The sequence below is a fragment of the Wyeomyia smithii genome, chromosome 3 (assembly GCF_029784165.1).
Source record: "Wyeomyia smithii strain HCP4-BCI-WySm-NY-G18 chromosome 3, ASM2978416v1, whole genome shotgun sequence".
Lineage (NCBI taxonomy): Eukaryota > Metazoa > Arthropoda > Insecta > Diptera > Culicidae > Wyeomyia > Wyeomyia smithii.
In genome coordinates this window covers 168,636,412-168,662,603 of record NC_073696.1, presented here as the reverse complement: position 1 = coordinate 168,662,603, position 26,192 = coordinate 168,636,412, and the positions used below count along the sequence as shown (strand labels likewise).

Here is a 26,192-nt window from a genome sequence, read left to right as displayed (position 1 = left end):
GGCAAATGTATGAAATGCAGCTTGTTTTTTTTGGTTATAGTATTCGTTGCTTCGAATATATACATAAACAATTGGCCGCTTACCCATATTTCGAATGTCTTTCATGCTCGTATCGATGATATGGATGTGTGCGTATTGTCAATGGTAGGTGGAGCTTGTTTGTCGGCCATACCACAAATGTGCATCTAGCTTTGCGTTTCTTTTTAACACCATGTAGCTCCGCCCAACAGACAAATGCCACAAAGCATTTTTTCATTCCCCTTTATTCAACTTTCTTAACTCGGGTGAATTAAGTTTTCTGTTCGTGATTCAGTTTTCCAACACACAGCGGTGGGTACTGCATGAAACAAAATTATTGCTATTATTGTATTTCGGATTCTTCGTTTGTTTTGTAAACAAAATTAGATGTCGTCTCGATAGTGTCATTACCGTCGTTAGGTCGGTATGTGCAAAACAGTTCTATTGCGTTTGTTGTTAAAATATTTATCACTTCGCTGATCATAGTTTTAAATTTGTATCGTGACTATTTTATTTTATTATCAATTACCAACGACGAGGATCTTTCAACTGTGTGAATTCGTATTTTTAAGTTGAAACTAAGGAAAAGATAGTCAGAAGTGAAAACAATATCATATTGGAATCGTAAAGTTAACGGAATTGTGAATGCGGATAAAAAGAGCAAAAGGATTCCTTGTCATATTTAGGATTGCAACAAATAGATGCAACGAAAATTGTGAAAATTTAAATAAGTGTTTACCTGAAATCTTATTGTGCTGGAACTGTTAAAAAGTGAATCTAATTACGAAACATGAAGCCTGTGAGGGTCACATTGGTTGAAAATATTAAGTGAATGATGCAGATAATGTATTTGTGAAAAAGTTTTTTTTATAACGGATGAAATAACAATTGCAGTTAACACTGTACTTGTATTCGCATAATGGTATTGGAGCATCAAGGGATGCTACAGAATCTGCAAACGCTTGGCTCGCAACCAGCTCTGCAGCTATATGCGGCGGCAGCAGCGGCTCAATTGACACCCAGAAATCGAGTTCCGCAGTGGGCGCCTTTTTTGCAATTTGGAGTTCCTGGTGTATTTGGAGGTCCCTTCCTTACAAGGCCTCGATTTGGTCCACCGGGTGCGCCGCAAAGTCTAGCTGCCTTAAGTGGATTAAATAATATAACTAATAACACACATCAAAGCATATCACCACAACGAGCAATACAGGGTCCTCCTAGTGAAGATTCAAATGATGATAGAGGTAAGTTTATGTTGATTCGTAACACGTTATGTTATAATACTAAATGATAGATGAGCTTTCATTGAAACAGTTCATCGGAGTATAATAATATACAGGTCGGCCCCGATAATTCGAAGTTCTGAAAAATATATCACTCTAAATAATCGAAATTTTTTATCTTGGAGATGTCTAAACAAATTCTGTCCATGCGATAGATTCAGTTAACGCCAAAATATAAAAAATCAATTATGATGCGATGAACCAATTGTGCCACTCATCAATATTCATTATTTATTTAGATAACTACACAGCATGTAGTGCATAATACTTGGCATTTGGCTTGGCATTTCAAGATAGAATCGGCAACCAGACAAATGTCGAATTCCGAATATGGTTTCGGTGTAAAAATTTAAAAGTTCTATTAAAATTGTCAACATCATTTGGTATGTCGAAATTGAAAAAATAGACCAAGAGTAAGCTCAACTTGTATACTTTATTTGAGATATTTAAGTTATTTTGCGCATTATTTCTCTTTTTTCAATATTAGTCCATCATGCCTAACTACTTTTAACATGCATTTTGGATCAGAAAACTTACTCTGAATGTATTTAATTTAAAATGATAAATCTTTTTCAAACAGTAAGATATGAAACTCGTTAAATCAAGTTTAACAATTAGCTGTGACTATGGTTCCGTTCGATTTTGACACGGCTCGAATATGGTACATGTGCCAAATACTAACAGTTTTATTTAATAATATTTTTCAGCTTTCTCGGCTGTTTTTTAATCAATTTAATCTCAAGAACCACAAAAAAGCAGGTATTATAGATCTTTTTGTTGCCGATGGGGATGGCCGGAATAGATCAACCGGTTATGGATGTATGCACTATAGAATATCAGGTGGACGAAAATCGGAAAGTGACTGTCGGCGATTTATTTTTCTATATTTTTTTAGAAAGCAGACACTTGAACTAAGAAAAGTTCGAAATTTTAGGACTGTAGTAGGTACTATACCTGAGATGTCGAGATATGAAAGTGAAAAACGGCACTTTTGTTCAAAAAATACACATGCGACAAATTTTAGGTCTCTGTAGCAAATATACAGTCTGAAAAAACTAAGTGTATTATATTCTTATAAAAGTTATCGATGACACTTTCAAAAAATTTGTTGTTATGTGGTTTCATGGGTGGAAAAAGAAGATAGGGTAGGTGAGTCAGTTATGGCAAGTGCACCAGTTATGGCAATATCTCTCAAGCGCAATGGTACCAGTTATGGCAATTCTCCATTTAAACCCCATAGGCCCTACCTGGTTGATACCATAACTGGTAAATTTTTTAGATATTGCCATAACTGGTACACTTTTTAGATATTGCCATAGCTGGTACTCCTCTCTTGAATCGTTATTTAAAATTTCCTATTTTTTACTCCCGGTAGCTTCTGGGTTACGTGCTTTTTTTGAAGTTTTAGGTGTCTATTAACAAGTTCAAAAGTCTAGCTGCGATGTTCTGCGACCAAGCGCTTAGAACCGTTTTAAAAATTTTTAGTTTTCATAAGAATTATACAAAATCAAAAAAAAAAGATAAAAGAATAACTATTATTAATGGTTTATGGTTGGAAAAAATAAGATAAAGCATAACAAAAAAAAAAAAATGAGAAAAAAATCCTTGTGAATATTTGTTTTAAAGTTTGTTGGGCGGTATTTTTTCACTCCCAGGAGTTCTCGGGTTGGGTCTACAAACAAGTTCTCAAAAGTTTTGCTGCGATCTTGTATGACCAAGCGATTTAGAACGTTTAGAAAGTTGTTGGTCTAACCAGGGAATACACAAAATCAAATATATTGTAACCCTATTCCAAAACTGGACACCCTAATAGGCAAATAAAAAACACGATAAAAAATACAAGTCAATTTTTTGGCTGGTGACCAATCTCTGCTATTTTGAGCAAAATTGAAGCACCTGAAAAAAAATTCATCATTAATCAAACTTGACATGCATGTTCCTTACACATTAGAAAGTAATCAAAAGCTCTCATACGCTTTTGAAGCCACTAAAAGCGCAGGATGGGCTGAATTCTGATCAAGTCCATGTAATATTTCCGCTTTTCGTGCCAAAATGTACACGCCTCTATCAAAATTTGACCGCAATACAGTCGCAAATGATCCTAAGCAACTTATTTTGATCATAACAAGTAGAAAAAATACCGAAAGTCTTGAAAAAATTATGAAAATATTTTTCTACGCTTGCTTGTATGAAAAGGTCCCATAGTGGTATGGCCGGAACACATTCCGGTTATATAAAACCCATCAAACGATACCTATAACGACTTGAATTCCGAAAAGAGGTTTATTAATGACTACATTTAGTGTCTAAAAAGCAAAGCAAAGCCCTGGTGCTTCCGATTCGGAATTCGACTTTCTGTTTATTTATACACAGACTCCGCAGCCAACTGTTTAGTGTACAGGACAATTGCGGGGCTAGCGCTACGATCCTACTGACACTAACAGTCTCTCCCGAGCCGAGCCGAGACTCGAACCTACGACAACCGGCTTGTAAGGCTAGCATCGTATCTCGGAACCATCTGGGAGATGTCTGGCCACGGGACCATCTGGGTCTAGGCCACTTAAAAAAGAAAACAAAATTATGAAAAACGCTCAAATTTGGCTGGGTTCGATTTGGCAACACAAAAAATTCGGGCGTGTTGCCAAATTCAAATAGGGTGTGTATATAAAAATGTTGCTTTGTTCCTTAGTCCCCTCGATGAATACTTTGACGAAATAAGATTGCATGTACGGAAAAGTGCAACGTAGAATTGCTCACGGGAAAATATTGGACTGTTCAGGAAAACAGTCACATGTTCAAAAGTTTGTCCCTACCTCTCAGTGGCTGGAAAAACTGGGTAGTTCGAATCACTTGAACAAAGTTGATTTTTGGAATTCGCACATCATTTCAAATAATGTGACAAACACCTATCTGATCCATATAGACTTGGAAATGACTGAACCGATCGAAAATTGTAATTTGAAATGAAAATTTGTGTGTTAGGATTTTTTGGGGCTGGGGAAGGTTTTTATGATAACTCGTGAACGAATCAATCAAATGGAACCAAATTCGCCTTGTGCATATGTGAAAAAGCAAAAAATATTTCTATGGTAATTTTATACCTTTTCCTGCTTTGAAAGAGAGGGTATCCAGTCAAACGAAACACAAATAACTCGAGATTTAATCAAGCAAGTGGAACCAAATTTGGTGTGTGGTGGTTAACAGGAGCAAGAAATATTTCTGTGGTAGATCGACACCCCTCCCGGCTGTAAAAGGCCCCATACATTCCCATACAAATGAAACACAAATTTTTGCATAACCCGAGAACTAATTAATAAAATGAAACCAAATTTCATATGTGGAGGTACTCTGGAAGTGAGGGGGGAGGGGTTGTATACAAATATCTGCCTAACTCGAGAACTAATCAAGCAAATAGAATCAAATTTGGAAAGTGAGGATTTCAGAGTACCGTAAAACGGGGCATCATTGATCAGTGGGGTAACATTGATCAGTTTTACCCTTCTTATGAATAGTTGGAATAAAAACGCTCCTTGATTACTATAGCTAAATTTGAGTATAACATCTTATTCTTGTGTCATTCGAGGTCTGAACAATTTTGCATAGGTTGAATTTTTTTATTGTTTTGATGACCAAATTTAAAAATTAACTTGACCGTTATATTTCTTACTCTCAGTAAGTGCCAAAAAAGCACTTTATACTAGTCGAATATTGAACATTTCCTATTCATTGACATGTTTTCCAAATTCGTTATTTAATTTTCTCAATCAACTTAAAAAAATTTTATTCAAATTTATTACATTCATAGTTAATTAATTTATATATTTTTTTAAGGAAGTCCACTTTTATGCTCTAGCCAAGACAACATCCTGGCCTAGGCCAGAATGTGGTCTTGGCAAGAGCATAAAACGTAAGAGGCTAGAGCTGGCCTTCTGATACTTCCGTTGTTGGAAAGGCCTTGCATATATGAGCAACTTTCGCGACCAACGTTTATGTTTTCCATCCTTGAAAGGTAGAGTTACATATGGCATAAACATGCCTCGCAGTACATACCGCGGCTAGGTGCAAGGACAGGACTATCCTCCGCAGTAAGAGCAGTCAAGGTGAACGTGATGTCTATCCGGGAAACGTCTCTAAGCATGTTATCAAAGCATTATCTAACATTTTTAGTTCAAAAAGGTTTCAAAACTATTCGAAATTGAAACTGATCAAAGTTACCCCAAATAAGGAAAATTGAAGCAAGGACGAAAAAAATAGTAGGAGGGTGGTATTCAAGACACGACCGCATAGTTGACGTAGGACTACAATAGTTTTATATTTCCCTTTGAGGCTCTGTTTGATTTGAGCTCGTTTTACTTTTGGCACGGTTCGATTTTGGCACACATGTGCCAGAAACGAGCGATTATTGTTAATCATTTTTCTTGGTTTTCTTGATTATTAAAACCAGTTTAAGCTCAACATCCTAACAAAGAAGGGTATTTTGGTTCTTTATGTTGCCGAAGCGGATGATCGGAATTAGTAAAACGGTTCCTGAAATATGAACATGTGCCGGTAACATAATGATCATGATCTAAGCAGTACTAAGCCTCTAATAACTCGGATAGTAATATCAAGTATCTAGGTCGTCAGCCTCTATTCATCAAGCGACACCTCAAATGACTTGGAACTAAAACTAGTTCATTGGTGGAAATATCTATGAAAAGAAGTTATGAAAAGAGAACCGTTCATTTTTGGCATGGTTCAATGTTGGTCACAAGGAAATTCTGCCGCGTCGTGTTTGGCAAAATCGAATGGGGTCTGTATTTTGATTATTTATTCGCAGCACTCTATATTAGAAGAAAAAATATTTTCTTTATAATTGATGAATACTTTTCATTCCAATACAGTCAATTTTCTTCAATACGCGAAAATGCAAGCTTCTATACAGACCTAAATTGAGTACAATTTAGTAGAAATTAAACAATATTTATTTGTCTTGTGAACGATGGCTCACTCTCCGATCACCAAGCGACAAAGATGTCAAATAATAAAATTTTCCTGCAGTTACAAGTTCGTGGAAAAAATAACGATTAAGAGCTACAGTTTTTAAACAAAAATGTATATTCACAGATAATTTGAAATAGACATAAGAAAAACAGAGTGTAGAGTTCAAAAAAAAAACAACGCATTTTATCTGTACAATGAACCTAATTTATATACCCTGCTACCTGCCTCTACCGAAACGTACAGAATTTTGTTGTCCCCGGTGGCGCAGTGTATTTAGCGGCACCCGAATAATCATATTGAATTCTGCTATTTGCTACTATACGTAACAAGAAGAAGTAAAAGATAACTCAAACGGCAATTCGATTGTGTTCCAGATCTCAAACGATATCTACGCGTTAACCCAACACGCCCCACTGTGCGTGGAGCAGCCGCAATGTAGTCTTCACTTGGCTTGGCTGCACCCAAATGAATATCGAGTTCTACTGCACTGATAGACGACGAGTGACCAGCGCTCTATTCATACATTGTTCGGTGCAGTACTGTTGCCTGTGCCAGCATGTTTTTCTTCAAGACATCAGTTTTAATAACATTCTAACAGGATAACGTAAAACTGTCTGATAGTGAAGGTGCTTACGAACTTTCCGAAAAAGCTTCATCTTCAAGACATCAAAATAGTCTAGGCTCATGGAACATTGGTTGACCTATTGGGACGGGGAGATTCTGTCAATTTTTTTTGTCATTGCCATACAGGATATCACAGCAGGCAGTTGCTGCCCGCTCATGATGTCTGTGCCAGGCGTGCTTGCATGTGATTGGTACATTGTTCGTGAAAATTCGACCTTGAAACTTTTATGAAATTTTCACTGTTTAACAATGAAATAATAATAATAACTGAGAAATCACAAAATTGTCCATCATTTTATCGATTCCAACGACATATTGATTATTGTAATCCATCATGTGGTTACATCAGTATTACGGTTTGAAATCTTTCATTCCAACGTTACACCTTGATTTTAGTTTCCGCAGAATGTATCTCGATATAGTGCGGTTAGACGTAGTCCTACGTCAAAAAATGTATTTAATGTTCAAGATTTTCGAATGACTTCAAAAACTAACTTCTCAAGTTCTAAGGATGTTAGTACTGATTCTAAAAATATGAAACCTATATTTTCAGTTGTAAAATATACAAATACTCACGAAAGAGTGAAAAAATTATCAATGTTACCCTGTTCTACGGTATAGATTGTAACAATCGGAAATTGATCACCTAAAACAATCGTGAGTAAAAGTACTGATCAAAAAATTAGATCTTTCAAAAATAAATAATTACATGTCCGCAAACATATCTTTTGCGAGATTCTCGTATTTTTTTCTTAATGGTGGGGGGGGGGGGGTTATGTTTTGTAATGAATTAATTATTTACTAATATTTATTCAGAATTTTTATTGTGTATTCTACCATAAACGGTGACATATCAACACTATTACATATGTTTTAAGCTTTATCCCATTAAAAAAATTTAATTGCTTCCGCAGTTAAGCGAATATAATTGTAAGAAAGTTGTGAACCTACTTTTCAAGAAAAAAAAAAAGGAATTTAAAATTAAACCTTAATCTAATCTTACACCTATCTTACTGACTATAAAGTGAGCTAGTGTGGTTGGTAACGTCTCCGCCAACCACGCTCGACGCCTGGGTTCGAATCCCACCGCCGACATAGGTGTCGATGGTTGTGAGGTGGCGTGATCCACTCACAAACAACCCAACTGGTCTAGATTCAATCCTAGCCGACACCGGGAGATTTTCTGAGGCGAAAAATCTCTGGGATCACGCCTTCCATCAGCAGTTTTGTGACGAAATGTGACGAGGGGGAGGGTGGGGGTTCAAGCCAAGCTACGTAGCAAACATGAAACTAAGAAAAAAATTTGGAATTTTTCTAATTGTTCTTTTTATCACTGTTTTGTCTGCTTAGGGTAATTTTTATTCCTTCCTTGTCTTTTCTTGTTCATTAATGGCTCAAGGTATGTTTTGGATAATGAAATTTGCAAAAAAAATATGTGGGGGGAGGGTTGTTAAAAGCTACGTAATTATCTAGAGGGGGGTCCTGACTTTGTGACGAAATGCTACGATGGGGGAGGAGGGGGTCAAAAAAACCTTAAACAAAGCTACGTCATTTATGGATGTTCCCTAAGAGGATACAAACATTTTATATATTTATTGCACTTTGTTTGGATATTCTCAATGTGCTCCTTGAAGGTAAGATTATTATTATAAATTAGCCCTAAATATTTAACTTGGTCAGACCAATTTGAGATTCCACCGTTCATCTTAACAACATGATTATTGGTGGGTTTGAGAAAAGAAACTCTTGGTTTATGGGGAAAAATAATTAATTGTGTTTTTGATGCATTAGGAGAAATCTTCCATTTCTGCAAATATAAAGAAAATATATCTAGACTTTTCTGCAGCCTACTGCGTATGACACGAGGGCCTTTTCCTTTTACGCAAATGCTTGTATCGTCACAAAACAGAGATTTCGCACATCCTGGTGGAAAATCAGGAAGATCAGAAGTAAAAACATTATATAAGACTGGACCCAAGATACTTCCTTGAGGTACATCAGCTCTAACAGGCAATCTATCAGATTTACTATTCAAATAGTTGACCTGAAGAGTGCGGTCAGTCAAGTAACTTTGTATCATTTTTGTGATGTAAAGAGGAAAACGGAAACTGGACATTTTAGCTATCAAACCTTTATGCCAAACACTGGAATAACTTTCAGATTTATTATTACGAATCATATTAGTTACTCTAAGTTGTCACAAAATATCAAAACATTGGTCGCAGTGACGAAAATACCCAACACGGAGAAAAAAAAATACTCTAAGTAACTGATGAGTAGTCGAATGCCCGTGGCGAAATCCAAACTGCTCATTTGCAAAAATTGAATTTTCATTGATATGTCTCATCATTATATGAAGAATCATTCTTTCAAAAAGTTTGCTTATAGAAGAGAGTTGACTAATTGGACGATAACTTGATGCTTCAGCTGGATTCTTTTCAGGTTTTAAAATTGGAGTGACTTTGGCATTTTTCCATTTTGAGGGAAAATATGCTAATTCAAAGCACCTATTAAAAATTCTCACCAAGAAATTTAAAAAGCTTCCGGGAAGTCTTTTGAGGAGAATATAAAAAATCCCATCATCTCCTGGTGCTTTCATGTTTTCAAAGTTTATGATAATAGTTCGTATTTCATTCGAGTTTGTTTCTAGTACCTTTTCAGGAAGAAATTCTTGAGTGGTGATCTGATCATACTTTTGTGATACTTTATTTTCAATAGGACTCATTACGTTCAAATTGAAATTATGAACACTCTCGAACTGCAGAGCAAGTTTTTGAGCTTTTTGTTCATTCGTAAGAAATATGTGGTCACCATCTTTTACTGGAATGGGCTTTGAAGGTTTCTCAAGAACCTTCGAAAGCTTCCAGAAAGGTTTGGAATATGGTTTGTTGTTCAACTTCTCTCATGAAATTTTCATTTCGCAAGAGAGTGAATCTAAGTTTGATTTCCGTTTGTAAATCATTAAAAATAACTTTTAAAGCAGGATCACCAGTTCTTTGATATTGACGTCTCCGTATGTTCTTCAAACGTATAAGAAGCTGAAGCTCGTTGTCAATAATAGGTGTATTAAATTTCACTCGGAGCCTTAGCAACTGATAAGTTTCGGGCATTGAGTATTAAACTGCACAAATCATCCTATGCTCCGTCAATGTCAGCTTACTTTACTTTACTTACTTTACTTTGTTGGCTAACGGACCGTTAACCGGTCTAGGGCCGAACGAATTAGAGATATCCAGCTTCTTCTGTCTTGGGCAGCCGCTCTCCAGTCTCCTCGTACACCAGCAGATCGTGCATCTTCTTCCACCGCGCACATCCACCGCGTGCGAGGCCTACCACGGAGTCGACGGCGTCTTCCTGGTTCTCTACTGAAGATAGTTTTGGCGGCTCTCTCGTCAGGCATCCTGGCTACATGTCCAGCCCACTGAAGCCTGCCCCGCTGTATTACCTTCACTATATCAGAATATTTGTATACCTGGTACAACTTAACCAAAAATAGTTTTAAAAATAGAATTAAAAATATAGCATAAGACAAACCAGTCTGTACGATATGATCGAAGACGATGAACAAATAAACAAATAAACTCGTGGTTCATGCGTCTGCGCCACATTCCATCTTCTAGTTTACCGCCAAGTATCGATCGCAGAACTTTACGCTCAAAAACTCCGAGCACTCGTCGATCAGCTTCCTTCAGCGTCCATGCTTCATATCCGTAAAGGGCCACCGGGAGTACGTCAATGTCAGCACTGTTTTGTAAAACAATATCACAATTCAAGCTTTCTTCGATCGTTGTACGATATCGATCCCAATTGGTCTTGTGATAAATAAACACAGACCTAGTGGAATTTGAAACAGTTTCACGAGATATGAAAAAAGTTATAGGAAGATGATCAGAATCAAAATCAGCATGAGTTAACAAATCACTGCATGATTGACAATGATTTGTTAATACCAAATCAATTGTGAACAGGAGAAAAACTGAATAAAACCCAGCCGAACAGTCGTTAAACAATATTTTTTCATTGGAATGCACAAAGCATTATTCCACGATCGATGTTTTGCATTAAAATCGCCGATGATAAAAAACTTAGATTTATTTCTCTTCAGTTTTTGTAAATCTCCCTTGAAATGATTTTTCTGCTCACCAGTGCATTGAAAAGGTAAATACACCGCGGCTATGAATAAAATACCAATATCTGTTTCGATTTCAATTCCCAAAATTTTAATAACCTTCGTTTCAAAATAGGGCATAACACGATGTTTTATTCGACGGTGGATAACTATTGCAACTCCACCTCCGGCAACATCAATTCTATCGAACCTGTGAACTATATAGTTGGGGTTTCTTTTTAGTTTAATGTTAGGCTTTAAAAGCGTTTCAGTCACAACTGCAATATGCACACCATGGACTGTTAAAAAATTGAAAAATTCATCTTCTTTTGCTTTTAAAGAGCGAGCTTTCCAATTTAGGAAATATACAGTATTGTTAAATTCATCGCTGAATTTCAATTTCATAACAATATTATTTATAAATTTCATACCTTCTTGAACAGCCTCGTACATCGAGTTACAGTTAAACAAAGTGGACAATAGCTGCAGCATGGATTGTTGTCATTTTTTTCGGGAGTTGGACTACCTAAATAAATACTGGCTGACTTTTCAGCATCAAGCACGAAAGGCTTGTTGCTGTTTGAATTCGGAATTTTACCTGTAAGGACACTAGCATATGAAATGCCTGGTGGTGCCTGAACAGGATTATTTGTTTTCAATTTGTTGTTTTTTAAATTTGAATTATTACCTACAGACACACTAGCTACAGGAAATGCTGGTGATGCCTGAACAGTATTGTAAGTCATTTGATTACCCACATTAATATTATTGACAACAGGTTGTTTTAGAGCGGGGGCCTAGTGTCTCAGTGTCTCTCTTGGTAACGTCTCCGCCAACCACGCTCGACGCCTGGGTTCGAATCCCACCGCCGACATAGGTGTTGATGGTTGTGAGGTGGCGTGATCCACTCACAACCAACCCAACTGGTCTAGATTCAATCCTAGTCGACACCGGGAGATTTTCTGAGGCGAAACGGTCCGTTAATAAACGAGTCGTGAGTTAGGGTCCTGGGTGTGGAGTCGCCTCGCTGGGCGTCGGTGATTGGCCACAACAGTGGCGGAACTAGACCGACGGAAAATAAGCGAGAAAAAAAAACAGGTTGTTTTGAATACCTACGTTGTCTTGAGGAAATAATTTTCGACCTAACAGAGGACAATCAAAGAAATTTGATTTGTGTTTACCCCCACAATTTACACATTTAAAATTATTAGTGGTCTCTTTCACAGGACAGATGTCCTTTGTATGGGAAGAGTCACCACAAATCATGCATTTTGTTGTCATATGGCAGTTACGAGTTCCATGACCATAAGCTTGACAATTCCGGCATTGCGTGATATAATGGATGCCTCCATGTCTCGTGAAGTTTTCTCACTTTATTCGCACATTGAATAAAACACGTGCTTTTTCTAAAAATTTTAAATTACTTACTTTGGTACGATCAAAATGTACCAAGTAATTTTCCTGATGTATTCCAGCATTGTTAAATTTTGCGTTTGATTTACGTTTCATCCAAATTACATGGTTGGGGGGAAAACCAAGTAATTCGATCAAACAATCTTTAATTTCATCAATAGTTCGGTCGTTTGAAAGACCCTTCAAATCAGCCTTAAACGGTCTCTCGTTTTTGGCATCATAGGTATAAAAATTGTACATCTTTTCAGTCAAATACTGTAATAGATGTTTATGGCCTTCAAAAGATTCGGCCAAAATACGAATTTCGCCTCGGCGGCCTATTTGAAAATTAACTTTCACGTCAGAAAGAAATAATGAAAGTTCTGAACGAAAAGCTTTAAAATTTGCAACTATTACCACAATAGGTGGAACTTTAGCTTTCTTCATACTGGCATTTTGCTCAGAATGAGAAGCTTCAAATTCTTGATCCCCCATAGAAGAAAGAATTTCATACCTATTGCTTTCTGAATCACTCGGAGGAGAACGTTTCCTCGTAGCCGCATCAAAGCGAGCTTTTTTGGTTCGTCCTGGCATTTCAGGACAAAATTCACTTCACTTTCACTTTACACAAATTTTGTCAACACAAATTTACTCATTAATCACTCGTTAAACGATAAAAACAAATTCAATTCTTGGCAATTCAACAGATACTCTTTAAAAAAGATTACCTGTTGAAAGCGGAAAATTTCCAATATTTCTCGGTAGTCTAAGACCTTGAGCTGTTGGTAAAATGCGACCGTTCTGCAAGGCAGTTCAAATCGTACTGTTGCGAGATTCTCGTACTTTTCAAAGGTAACCATTGAGTGCCCGGGGCATTTATCTATATTTTCGTAAAACTTCAACCTTTCATTTGAAAATAATTTTATGAAAATCGGTCCAGCCATCTCTGAGAAAATCGAGTGAGATTGAAAAGTTGCACATACATAAACACGCATACAGAAAATGCTCAGTTCGTCGAACCGAGACGAGTGATATATGTCATTCGGTATGGCGGGGGCCTAGCGTGGTTGGTAACGTCTGGGTTCGAATCCCACCGCCGACAAAGGTGTCGATAGTTGTGAGGTGGCGTGATCCACTCACAACCAACCAAACTGGTCTAGATTCAATCCTAGCCGACACTGGAAGATTTTCTGAGGCGAAAAATCTCTGGGAGCACGCCTTCCATCGCATGAGGAAGTGAAGCCGTTGGCGCCGGTCCGTTAATCAACGGGTCGTAAGTTAGGGTCGTAAGTCGCATCCCTGGGCGTCGGTGATTGGCACAACAACAGTTGCGGAACTAGACCAACGGAAAATAAGCAAGATTAAAAAAAAATATGCCATTCAGCCCTTTGGAGCACTTTTTATACTTTCGGTTTTGCCAGTGATTGCTATATCTTTTTAGGAGAAAGGCAAAACATTGTTTTGCACAATATGTCGTTTGAAAAGCACAAAAGCAAAGACCACGAGAAAGCACAAACTTTACATCGACACTTTGGAAAAATCTTAATTTTTGTGTCGATTGGAATACCTCTCGCTCTGTAGAACCCCACCACTTTGTTGCAAAATAACGATTTTTTTGTTCTAAACCTCTTTTTTCTTTTCCTCACAATTCATTCGGACATAACATGCCCGAAAAATACTAATAGATGATTTTTAAAGAAAATTAACCAAGGAATCTCCGTAAAAATGGTATATCTCGATTGACTCATATTACCTCGGGGTGATAGTGGTTTTTACCTGAAATTTTCCAAGGGATACGATGAAATTATCACATTTAAATTGAAAATGTTTGAATTTTCCGAAAAAAGTAAATTTTATTTTAAAATATCAAAATAATCTATCTAACAACGCCGGTCAAAAAATATATTATTTCTGGGTTCATTGGCTTATTTTCATTTATCATTACTCTTCGTACTTGTATTGTATTTGAATTTGAATATAGGCTGAAAGCCCGTTACCCATTCTTAATAATAAGTTTTACATTGCACTTATACAGGTTAGTTCATACAAAAATATAAATCTAAGGTTGGTAAATTACTAGTCAAACAATGAAAAAAAAAAAAACTAATAATGTTGTCCTTTGAAGTATTAACTAAGCTTATGTTTTAACACTGATGTACTCATGTCAATACTGATGATTTGCTGCAGTGTGTTAAAGGCAGGGTTGCCACATTTAAATCTGTATTTTTCTTTCAAAAAATCTGAGCATCTGTATCTGGATCAAAAATATCTGTAAGAAAAATCTGTATTGTCTAAACATAGAGAACTTTGCATTTTTTAAGTTTTTATGGTACATATACAAAATCCATTTCTGAGCTGAAACGTGCGAGGAATTGAAAGTATATTCAATTCGCTCAAGATTTAATGCATTCAATTTGGAGTGTCCATAAAAATTAATGTCAATTTGAAAAATCTGTAAATCTGTACTTTGTGACAAAATTTTGTATATTTGTATATACAGATTCTGTAACGATACTCCGACCAAAAATCTGTTAAATACAGATCAATCTGTTTATGTGGCATCCCTGGTTGAAGGCATTCGTAAATCGAGTAGGACAGGAGGGTCGAACGTTCTACGTTGTCGAAGCGTGACTTGGCTGTTGTTGAAAATTAATATTTCAGCAAGAAGTTGGCTGTCAGTGCGTCCGGATAAAATGTTCGTAAAGAAGACGATGTCGTTTATCTTGTGTCGTGAGTTTATCGTGTCAGAGAGCACAAATCCTGATAGGGAGGTGGTTCTTCTCCATTCCACCCGAGATTCCTAAGAGCAAACTTAACGAATTTTTTCTGGACTGTTTCGATTGCTGTATGTGAGTTACGTAGTAAGGCCGCCAAACGACACTTGCGAAATCGAGTTTGCTTCTAACAAGTCCTTTGTAGATTGCTAATAGGATTGGTCGATCTTGAACCGATCTAAACAGAATCGTTTTTTTCTGTCCCGATTTTCGACTTTTTGGATCGATTCCTTAGCTTTGGGAAAATCGAAAAGATTGTTTAGTTTTCGATTTGATCTTTTCGATCTTTTGAAAATTTAAATTTTTTCAGCGTGCAGCAATTTTTTCAGATGCAGTATTAAGTAATTGTTGATGATCGTGTATCGTTTCCAATGTTGTTCTATCGGCTTTTGAATGGTTGTATACGGTTATGGCATCATAATGCCTCCATGTATTCCATTCCATTCCTACCAGTAATGCAACTGGTGATGCACTAACAGATATGATGTGATTGGCGTGCAACCAAACCGAACCAAGCTGTAAAAACATTATTTCGAGTAACCGGCGTTCAAAGTTTTGGGAAACGCTTGCCACAGGAAACGAGGCGAGCGGCGAGTTTCTCGTCTGACCAATTTTGATATTACAGATGGCGAGTCGGCTGGATTTTGGACAAATAGCTCGTCTGGGAAACTTTTCGACTCAACTATCCAGTCGAGTTTCATTTTGCTCGCCTTGTCAGTGACTCTCGTCTTCTGTTATAAGCACCATAATATCATTATGAATAATTCAAATGATTTCGAGATATATTTTTTATTCTCACATACACTGGTGTTAATAATTCAATTTTCAAAAAATAGCGGTCGCACACCGACCATCCTATAATCATTGCTATCTTGTATCATATTCACATTCTGCAATATAATTTGAATGATATTTCGACACGCTAACAAACACGTAACCAATATTATCAAATGGTGTAAATTTTTAGGTATAATTTTTCAACAACTTTTCCAAGTTGATAAAACAGTGTATTGTATCTCCTGTGTATTATAGCCACGGACGGTGTTATAACATTATAAATTTCAGTTCTAATCAGTTAGTATGAATTTTTGAGCGCCACAAAAAAGTGCTTTAAAAGATCGATCGATTCGATTCCGCGACTTCGATTTTTTCGGCAGATCGATCATAGGAATCCTCAGATGAATTGATCCTTAAGATCGATTTTTCCATGAACATCGCCTAATCCTAGTATAAACTACAGAGTTCTCCAGGCGCGTTTGTATTAGTGCGATGTATTCGATTTTCCTTTGTTAGCTGTAAGAATTTTTTGTCACCTGTGAGAACTGTCATCTAAAAGAGAAAATAAAAAACAACCGAGTTTGATTCACACTCTCACAAATTTCAATATACAGTGCAAAGCGGGCCGTGTCGTAGTGTTAGTGTGTTTTCGCTTGGAGAACTCTGTATGCTGTTATAATTTTAAAACATATATATTCACTGCTTTTAATAATCATCGCCCCAATCTTGATGAACCAAAAAACTTAAAATTTTGCTAACTTATTTTTCTATAAGTATTGTATTGTATTGTATTTGAATTTGAATATAGGCTGAAAGCCCGTTACTTATTCTTAAAAATAAGTTTTACATCGCACTTATGCACTCATTTTTCTATACTTGTTTGTTTATTCAAGTAATGTAACTCATTAACAAATCTCATAGGAAAAACTCAGCTCCACATCGCATCGCGCTGATTTCCTGATCCTCTGAGGTACTTGCTTTATAGCTTCCTGAAGTTGGAATTGTTTTTGGCTCCTTCTTGATTTTTTTTATCAAACAATCGACGTTTTTTGCTCTGTAACCTTTATGGTAGACCATTCGCTTCAAATGTGCTCAGAAAGTTTCAATAGACTGCAGTTGTGGCAACTTTTGAGGATTATATTCTTTCGGAATAAACCCGATGTTGCCTTGCCGCAGATCCGCTAAAGTTGCATTAGCATAGTGTGACAATGCAAGGTCTGGCCAAAACACTACCTTGTTATTTTTATGGTACTTATATTCTAAGTTTTGAACCCATTTCATGCGGACACTTATTCACCGTTTTTCGATCAATCTGATATTTATTGCCCAGCTCACGATATGTTTTCGCCGACCGACCAGGCGTTTCCGCCATCAATTTCGCTCGAACTTTGCTCTCTTGCAAAGTGTGTTTTCGTTTGGAATCAGATTTTCTTTTGAAGATTTTTCCATTCTCGAAGAGTTTGACAATAATGTATATAAATGTCTTTTTTTTTTATCCAAGATCTATAAAGTGTGAAACAATACAAACCGAATGTCAGATTGAGAGAATATGTGATATTGAACTAATTTTTTCTTTGTTACTTGATTGAGAAAGGATAATTACTTTAATTCATGTGACATTGTAAAAAGATTCTTTTTTTTAAAGATCATGTATTCTTCTTAACCAAAATTTGACACATATTTCCTTAAAAAATTCACGGTGACTGAACCAAAACAGATGATTACCAAAATCACTGTGACAATGCTAATAACTTATAAGGTTTTTAGAAAGTCACATATTCTTTCGAACAAAATTTCTGATGTATATTTTCTCACGAAAGTCACTAACTGGGAGAACTTTTCCTATGAAATGTCACCATGAATTAATCAGAAAAAAATCAACTGTACGAACTGTAACGATTTGGTGACTATTCAATGACAAAATGTCTTTTGTTCTTCAAATTAACACCGTGACTACTTAATGAAAAAATATTTATGAATCCAAAGTAAAATAATTTTACAGCGGGGGCCTAGCGTGGTTGGTAACGTCTCCGCCAACCATGCTCGACGCCTGGGTTCGAATCCCACCGCCGACATAGGTGTCGATGGTTGTGAGGTGGCGTGATCCACTCCCAACCAACCAAACTGGTCTAGATTCAGCCGACACCGGGAGATTTTCTGAGGCGAAAAATCTCTGAGATCACGCCTTCCATCGCATGAGGAAGTAAAGCCGTTGGCGCCGGTCCGTTAATCAACGGGTCGTTAGTTAGGGTCCTGGGTGGAGTCGCCTCCCTGGGCGTCGGTGATTGGCACAAGAACAGTGGCGGAACTAGACCGACGGAAAATAAGTGAGAATAAAAAAAAAAGTAAAATAATTTGGTCTACGACTCTTTTGGGAAAAAGTAATAAATTTTAATTCAATTGTCACAGAGACAAATATAATATTTGTTTTGTAGCTTTAATGTCTTTTGTGAGAAAACTCACCCAAGTTTTTCTACAAAAAGAAATAGTTACTCGATTACAAAAACTGTTTCCACATTTTTTACGCGTTTGGGGGACAGTATTGATACAAAAGGCTTATTTCATTTGTGACTTTCGTGCGGATTGGGCGGAACCTTACTTCATCTTTACGGACAGTCTCTGTTCTAAGGAGGCTCCTCGATCGATGAAAAATGTTAAGCATTCTTCGCATTTCTTGGAAAACTATAAAAATATCTGACTGCATTATCCGAAGAATTTTTACAGATTTTCTTAGAGAAAATCATCTCCCAGATGGTATCGAGGTACGATGATGGCCTAACAAGCCAGTCATCGTAGGTTCTAGTCTCGGCTCGGGAACCTCTGTTAGTGTCAGTAGGATCGTAGCGCTAGCCCCGCAATTGTCCTGTACACTAAATAGTCGGGTGCGAAGTCTGTATATAAATAAACAGAAGGTCAAGTTCCGAATCGGAATGTAGCACCAAGGCTTTGCTTTTTTTGCTTAGAGAAAATCTCTTCACACTCGATTCCGAAAGCGGAACCTTTGGCAAACGTGGGCGCAGCAAAAGGTGACATTTATGAGAGACCAATTACTTTTAATGAATTTTTCGCATTTGTTTGTCAGAATACGCTCATCAGTTGGCAAAATTCTCGGATCAAAGGGGACCTGGGAAGGTGCTTACATTCCATTATCCACAAGAAATCGATAAAAGCTTAGTTTCAAGAGTTGGATGTGAGACGGGATTTTATTTACGTGATGTCCCAGCTTATGTGATGCGTATCTCTGTTGTATTGGGAGGAGAATGCAGATAAACTTTCAAGAACTTTCGATTTCCTGTGAATGTACGTCTACATCGTTCAATTTTATTTTAATTTCATATTCAATAGAATAAAAGAAGTTTCATTCAACAATATATTTATCACCTTGCGGGAACGTTATTATTGAAAAAAATAGGAATGAATCGCTTGGGTAGTCCAATTGGAAAACGCATATCTAAGAGCTTATTGGTGGTTCCAATTGTTGAGAGGATGTAAAACGAACAATTAAGTAACATGTAAGAGATGAAACGGGCCCCGAAGCAATCCTGGTAATATAAACACACTTGTTCAGTTACTCAACAGTGTTTATGTCCGATTCCATTTGTTTAGTTATTTTATTCAGATTTAGTTGATAGTGTTAGTTGCATCTATCCCAGCTATTTACTTTATATGTATTTTGTACGATAGCCACGAATTAGATTTAAATGCTGGAGGCATGGTGTTTTGTTTGCCAGGAACCCATTTCATAATTATCTTTCAATTATATACCTTTGAACTCATGAATGGTGTTTTGTATTCCAGGTATTTAACATAATAATTAACGCTTGGCGCTAATTGTTTTAAACGTTTCATTTCGAAGTGACCGTCTTGTAATGCGCTGCAATATTTAGTCTTTTTGGTTGTTCTTATTTTCAGTTAGGCGGCCAGTATTACAACGTGCTATATAATAGCAATATAGAAATAATTAATAATATATAGAGACGTTTTTGTCTATATACAATGATATGTCTGTTAGACCAGAACCGTACCTCAGCTGGAAGTTTTCAAACTAAGCCACCTTAGAAGGATTTCGCGCCAACTCGACTGAGGGACTGGCAGCAACCTCTCGGAATTCAATGAAACTTTGTTGGTGTGTAGGCCTTACTACTCTAAACAACTTTGCATTTTTTTTTTAATTTATCTGTACTAACTAACATTTTAAAGCTAAAGATGTTTCTCATGAATCGATATATATGAATAACCTGACAAAATTAAATTTTAAATCTTCCACTGAAAAATTCTGAAATCATTTTATAATAAATATTGAAAAAAACGTTTATCTCAGATTTTTTAAAAATTTGTTTATTTAGATTGTCTATTTGTTTTTTTTTTTTTTTATTAGAACTACTTGAAAGAGTTATTCTCAACAGGATGATGTCACACATCAAAGATTCATTTTTTTTTCAGATGAACAGTTTACTAATATGATAAGAGCCAACAAGTTTCACTAGACCTGTTCTTCGATAGCTTTCAATTTTCCATTTTTTTTATCAAATAAGAAAAGTAAAATGAATAATTTTATTTTTTTTGAATTCAAAATCTGGTATATTACTGGTCTTATTGAGGTGCCCCAGTACGTCCTGGGTCCAGGCCTATACAACATATTCAATTCAGATATTCCTAATTTCCCTACAGGATGCATGAAGTTTTACGATGACATAAATATTCCTTAAAAAGTTTTCGTATGCATTGATTGCATGAAAACCTATGTATTTTCTCAACCTACTTTCAACAGTGGAAAATTCCTCCTAATGCTTTTAAAACTCTTTTTATCACTTTTCTTCATAAGCTTATAGCTTCTTCTCTCAAACCAGACATATAACACGTTATCAGGTTGAATTTTAAATTAATAGTTTTCAATTCTTTATCTTACTGTCAAGAGTACTACTAATTTACGATACAATTTTTTTCAAAGTTAAAAAACTTGTATCCAAAGAGCAAATTACAAGAACACGTAGGGGATATTTACCTCGTGAAAAATGCGTTTAAATACGCGTAAAAACACGCTAATTCGAGAATCCGCATAAAAAAACGTTCAAGTGTTAGTCAGCGGATCATCTGTTCTCTAGTTGATCGCCCAGAATAGTTGTGAAACAAAAACAGGCAGCTTAAGTGGCAGTTTTGATAAATTTTCCTCTTTTGAGGTCATTCCGGATCTTTCGTAAGGCCATTTTTGGTCCGAGCCCTGAAATAATTTTAAAAATAAACAGGAATTGGAACACACGATGAAAGGAGCGTACGTTCATGATTAGTACACTAGATGAGTGTGACATAGTTTATGAGGAATTGTAATCCTTTTACTCTGACTTTACTCAATAAACACATAGATGTTTTCGATTTCCAAACCGCGTTAATTAAAAAATACCGCGTTAGTTTGGACAAAAAAATCGCGCTATTTCAAGAATTTATATAACCAATAAACTCGTAAAAATCCGTTAAAAGAACCGCGAAAAACCTGACCATTGCTTTTTGAGCCTCATATTTATGAAAAAAGTTTGAAATTCACAAGCACAAATTAAATTTGAGCATCATGTATTCTGTATTTGAAAATAAAAAAAAACTGCTGCCACTTTCGATGATATAAAATTCATTTATTTATGAACTTGAGATAAGCGGTAAACGATAAGAGCGAAATCCAAGATAAGGAGTAGGTCCCAGTTTGTTCAATAATTAACAGGGGAAACATATTTCTAGATAATCAACCCTCTTTAAATCAAGAAAATCTGTTCAAAATTTGGACTAGATGCTCATCTCACAGCCTCAAAGGCATGTTAGGTGGGCAGAGCAAAACATCATCACCGTCCCTAAGTCATTGATGCATTACGAGAGGGAAGCTATATACAGTGCAGCATGAAAAAACATAAACTAGGATTCCAACCATTCATACACTTGTGAAGAGTTATTATCCCGCTGGGACAGTGCACGAGAGTGTGCTCACATAACCCCGAATTTTACTCAATTATGCCGTCCAAAGTAAGCACATAATGTGACGATTATCTCTACAAAAACGGCGGTGTTATCGACTGTACGTTGCTGTCAGCAGAAGCAAGTGTGACCAAATGTTGGAACCATTTGTTCAAAAGCGGTATAGATAAAGTCATTTGGTAGAACGTGGCAATCAAATATGTGTAAAAGGTTGTCATTTTGGCGATATCATTGCGGTAAATATCGGTTTCTGGTGGTAAAACAAAAATATAATTTCAATCAAGCGGATATAACCAAATTCCAAAATACCCAGATCAAAAAATCTTACCTCTCTATTGCCTAATGTCAATCGCTAGCCGATATGACTGGTAAGTTGTTCGAACTAGTTGGTTAGGGAGATGACGGCTTCAACAGAAAATTAGTATAGCGCCAAAGGTGCAGATTTGTCCGCAAAATATAATTTTTTGTATTGCTTGAAGATTTCTTTGTAGAGGATTACATTGTTAGTAAAAGAGATTCGAAAATTTTCTGTAAATATATACCAATTTTACATTTTCACAATTTTTTTCCCGATTTATTGTGCAAATTTTCTTAAAATGTGTGCTCGCTCTTTTGCTTTATACTGTGTAGGTTTAGAAGCTTGCCTACTTTTGTTATAGGTTAAAAGATTAAATATTAATGATAAGGTTCGTAATTTCAAATTATAGTATCAGTTGTATCGTAATTATAAGTTTACTGGTAAACTTTTTGATATGGTACATATTTGACAATATTTCTTCAATTTTATTTATTTTCCGTCGGGTCAATTCTGCCACTATTGCACCAATCATCAACTCTTGGGGAAGTGGTCCAGAAGCTAACTAACGACCGGTGGATTGACGGATCGGCACCAACGTGGTCACTTCCTCAAGCGTCGGAAGGTTTGATTCTAAACATTTTTCGCCTCATAAGAGTTTTCGACGTCGGCTATAACTGATCCTAGACCCGGTTGGGTTGGTTTTTAGGGGGCACGCTGCCCCGTAACCACCGACAGCTGTTTGGGATTCGTGGTTGACTGAGACGATACCAATTAGGTGCGTTAGGACGACGCGTACAGGTTTACAATTGTTAATGTCCACCAAAAAAATGTTTTGATCTTGAAAAAATCCTAGTGAAAAGCATTTTTAGTAACGAGTATAGAAAAGGAAAGAGGGTGGTGTATAGTTAACAGTCTGGTGGATGTAACAGGATAATTGAATTTGCAACCCTCGAGGTTGCAATTAACCCAAATTTGTGTGATAAACGCCGAGCGTGTAGAGATATGTTGCTTGTCAGTGTGTAGGAGTTTTGTTTTGATTTTTGTTGTTGTGGCAAGCAACATACTCGCCACTGCATGTTAATTTTAAATCGTAGTTTATTCGTTAGATTTTATTTAGAAGATTGTGATAGGTGTTCCAGTATTTAGGTTTTTAATTTTCGGTGTTATCGCGAGTGAAATGAAATTAGGTCCCGTCTCTCCTCCCGCGGCGAAAAAGAGAGGTGTATTAACGGCGAAGAAAAACAAGTGCGGTTGTGTGGGTTTGAAACCCGGAAATGCGATTGAGCAGAAACGTCAGGCGGTGTTTTGATTCGGGAGATCGCAGTGAACCGCCAACAGAAAAGGACGCGTTTTTTGGCCCGCCTGAAAAGAAATCGCGACTTGACCGTGAACCAACGCGAGTCGGAGTGATAGAAACCGATACCGCCGGGAGTGAAACCGTGTGTGTGCCCCATCGTGAAATACACCCCGTCAGTGTGGAAAAAGCCTCTACAGAGTGCTGGATCGCCAAGCCAGCAGCGAGCCGCCAAGATATAATTCACTGCCAACGGCCGCCTTCCACAAACCCGCCATTGCGAAGAGTCGGCGAGGAGGACGGAAGGCTAGTGTTAGGTTTTCTTGTTTTCATTTAATTTGTTCTATTTGTTATTTATTTATTTTTTTAAATTGATTTCCACCCAAGTAAATCTACGTTGTGTAGAAGTACCCCCGTGCATCGCCGCCCGCCGGGTAAATCGACCCCGTGAAAGCTGGGGTGGTAAGCGAAAACTTACAATTGGCGCCCAACTGAAATACAACTTTTTTCGGAAAAATATTCTTAAGGAATATTTTTCCTTTCGAGCGTGGGGTACTTCCACCAAAAGTTAGTTTTGGGTGGAATAAACACAGTGGCGAGGACTTTTTCCACTATAGTCGCGGTTTTTCTCGTATATTGTTGTTTTTTCTTATATTCTAGGTCGGTGTTAGGCTTCATTTTATTGTTTTGCAGAACGATTTCTTGCTTTTTCAGCGTGACTTTGTTCTTGCAACGAAGTTTCTTGAGACCATTACCGACTTAGGTTGACATTCGCGGCGAAGCTCCTGAAATTAAAAAAAAAAAACAGTGAACGTAATCCTACCGTATTCATACCATACACTCCAATTACAAAGTTTCAGTGCATCTCCCAGTTTTGAATTTGTGGATCATACATTTATTTTTCAACATGGCCGACAGAGCACTGTCCGTTGAGGAATTCAACGCAGCGTATCTGCAAATGCGTGTTGACCATTTGCATCCCGATGAGGTCGATTTTGAGCTTATCTCCCGCGGTGTTGTGATCCCTTCTGAGAGTGACAAATCGGGTTCGCAGCGACGTCGGCGTTTGAGAGGGTTACTGAACATCGAATTGGAACAAACAGCGGAAGCTGTTCGGTCATTTAAGGGAGATTTCCATTCCTTCCCACGAAGATGTGGATGGGAAAACCGGGGAGAGTTCTTCGGGTCAAAATCCCATTCCGAAACCCACTCCGGCCAGAAATGATAATGATGTCAGCGACAGGGCATTCAGACAAGAACTGTTGAGTGTCTTACTGGAAATACGGGCAGAGATTCGGGGTGTTTAGGATCAAATGGCGAAGAATGAGACTCACAACGATGCGCGTGTTAGTTCTCTTCAACGATCTGTAGAGGTCCTGGGCCATGAAATGACCGTCATTACAAAGATTGCTGCAGATCTCCAGAAAACGAAACAAGAGGTGAAAGAGCTACAGGAAACTGTTTCGGGATTACAGCAATTCATCAAAAAAACCATTTTACAACCTGTTGGTGAAGATCCTCCACCCAAAATGAATAACTATCATGATTATGATAATCCCGAACCAGAGGATCTTTCCGTAGTTCAACAATCGATGAATCAAAGGGGCACTTCTAAGAATTCTGGTCTGCCTATTCATCATCCCCAGAGTTATTTCAAACAATCTCCGCTCCCGAACCACAACTATCATAACCATTATGGTAGCGTAGGTTCGGTCGAGCCTGCGGCGTATTATCGTCGTCCCCAACGCGTAGCCGATTGGAAAATCAACAAATACGCTGGGAATGATGAAGGGACGGGCCTGAATGAGTTTTTAGAATCTGTGCACCAGTATGCCGAGTCCGAACAGATTTCCGAAGAGGAGTTATTCAACTCAGCAATGCATCTATTCACCAGCAATGCTCTGGCGTGGTATAGAGCTATGCGGTCGCAAAAGCGGTTGTATAATTGGAATCATTTAGTTTGCGAGTTGAGGGCGAATTTCGTTCACCCTGAGCTCGACGCTACGTTGAGCATGAAAGCATCTCATCGGCGACAGCAGCGAAATGAATCCTTCCAGCAGTATTACCTGGAAATGGAGTCAATTTTCCGAGCCATGACCACGCCATTGTCCCCAAGTGAGAAACTCGATCTGCTTAAGAGAAATCTCAAGCCAGATTACAAACAGTATCTCATCTTGAGGCCGGTGAATACGCTTGCTGAGCTTCTGACTGTCGGCAAATCTCTCGATGCTTCAAGAACCCCAATCTACTCCAAAGTATTTGGTGGTTCCAAGGAAGTAGCTGCAGTTTCTGATAACCCGGCTTACAGTGGTTCAAAGCCAACTCAACTGCAGCAGGGGAATGCGAGATTTACCAGATCAAAGGTTTTTTATAAGAGTGCCCCGGGAGCCTCACAGCCGGCCACTAAGCCACCTCAGAATCTCCCAAAGAATACGAGAGGCCAGCCGGATAAGAATCTCCATGGGAAAGCGAATGACGAGAATAAATCAGCTCAGTCACAGAAAACGGTCATCTCTTTACATTACCTGGTGGAAAACCATCGTCCACCGCATCTCGGTCCCTGTTACAACTGCGGAACTCGCGGACACGAGCATGAAGAGTGTCAGAAACCAAAGAGAATTTTCTGTGTGCTGTGTGGATTTAAGGGTTTTGTAGCTTCCCATTGTCCCTATTGCCTAAAAAA

The 26,192-nt window shown here is 37.4% G+C and overlaps 1 protein-coding gene across 1 annotated transcript in view; it reads left to right on the top strand.

Moving 5' to 3' along the window:
- Positions 1-327: 327 nt before the first annotated feature.
- The window catches only part of LOC129726465 (homeobox protein unc-4-like), a 169,562-nt gene continuing 143,697 nt past the window's right edge, over positions 328-26,192 (top strand). Inside the window, exon 1 of the mRNA XM_055683179.1 lies at positions 328-1,259. Coding sequence (XP_055539154.1) covers positions 938-1,259 — 322 coding nt within the window. The 5' untranslated portion in view covers positions 328-937. The remainder of the gene's footprint in view (positions 1,260-26,192) is intronic.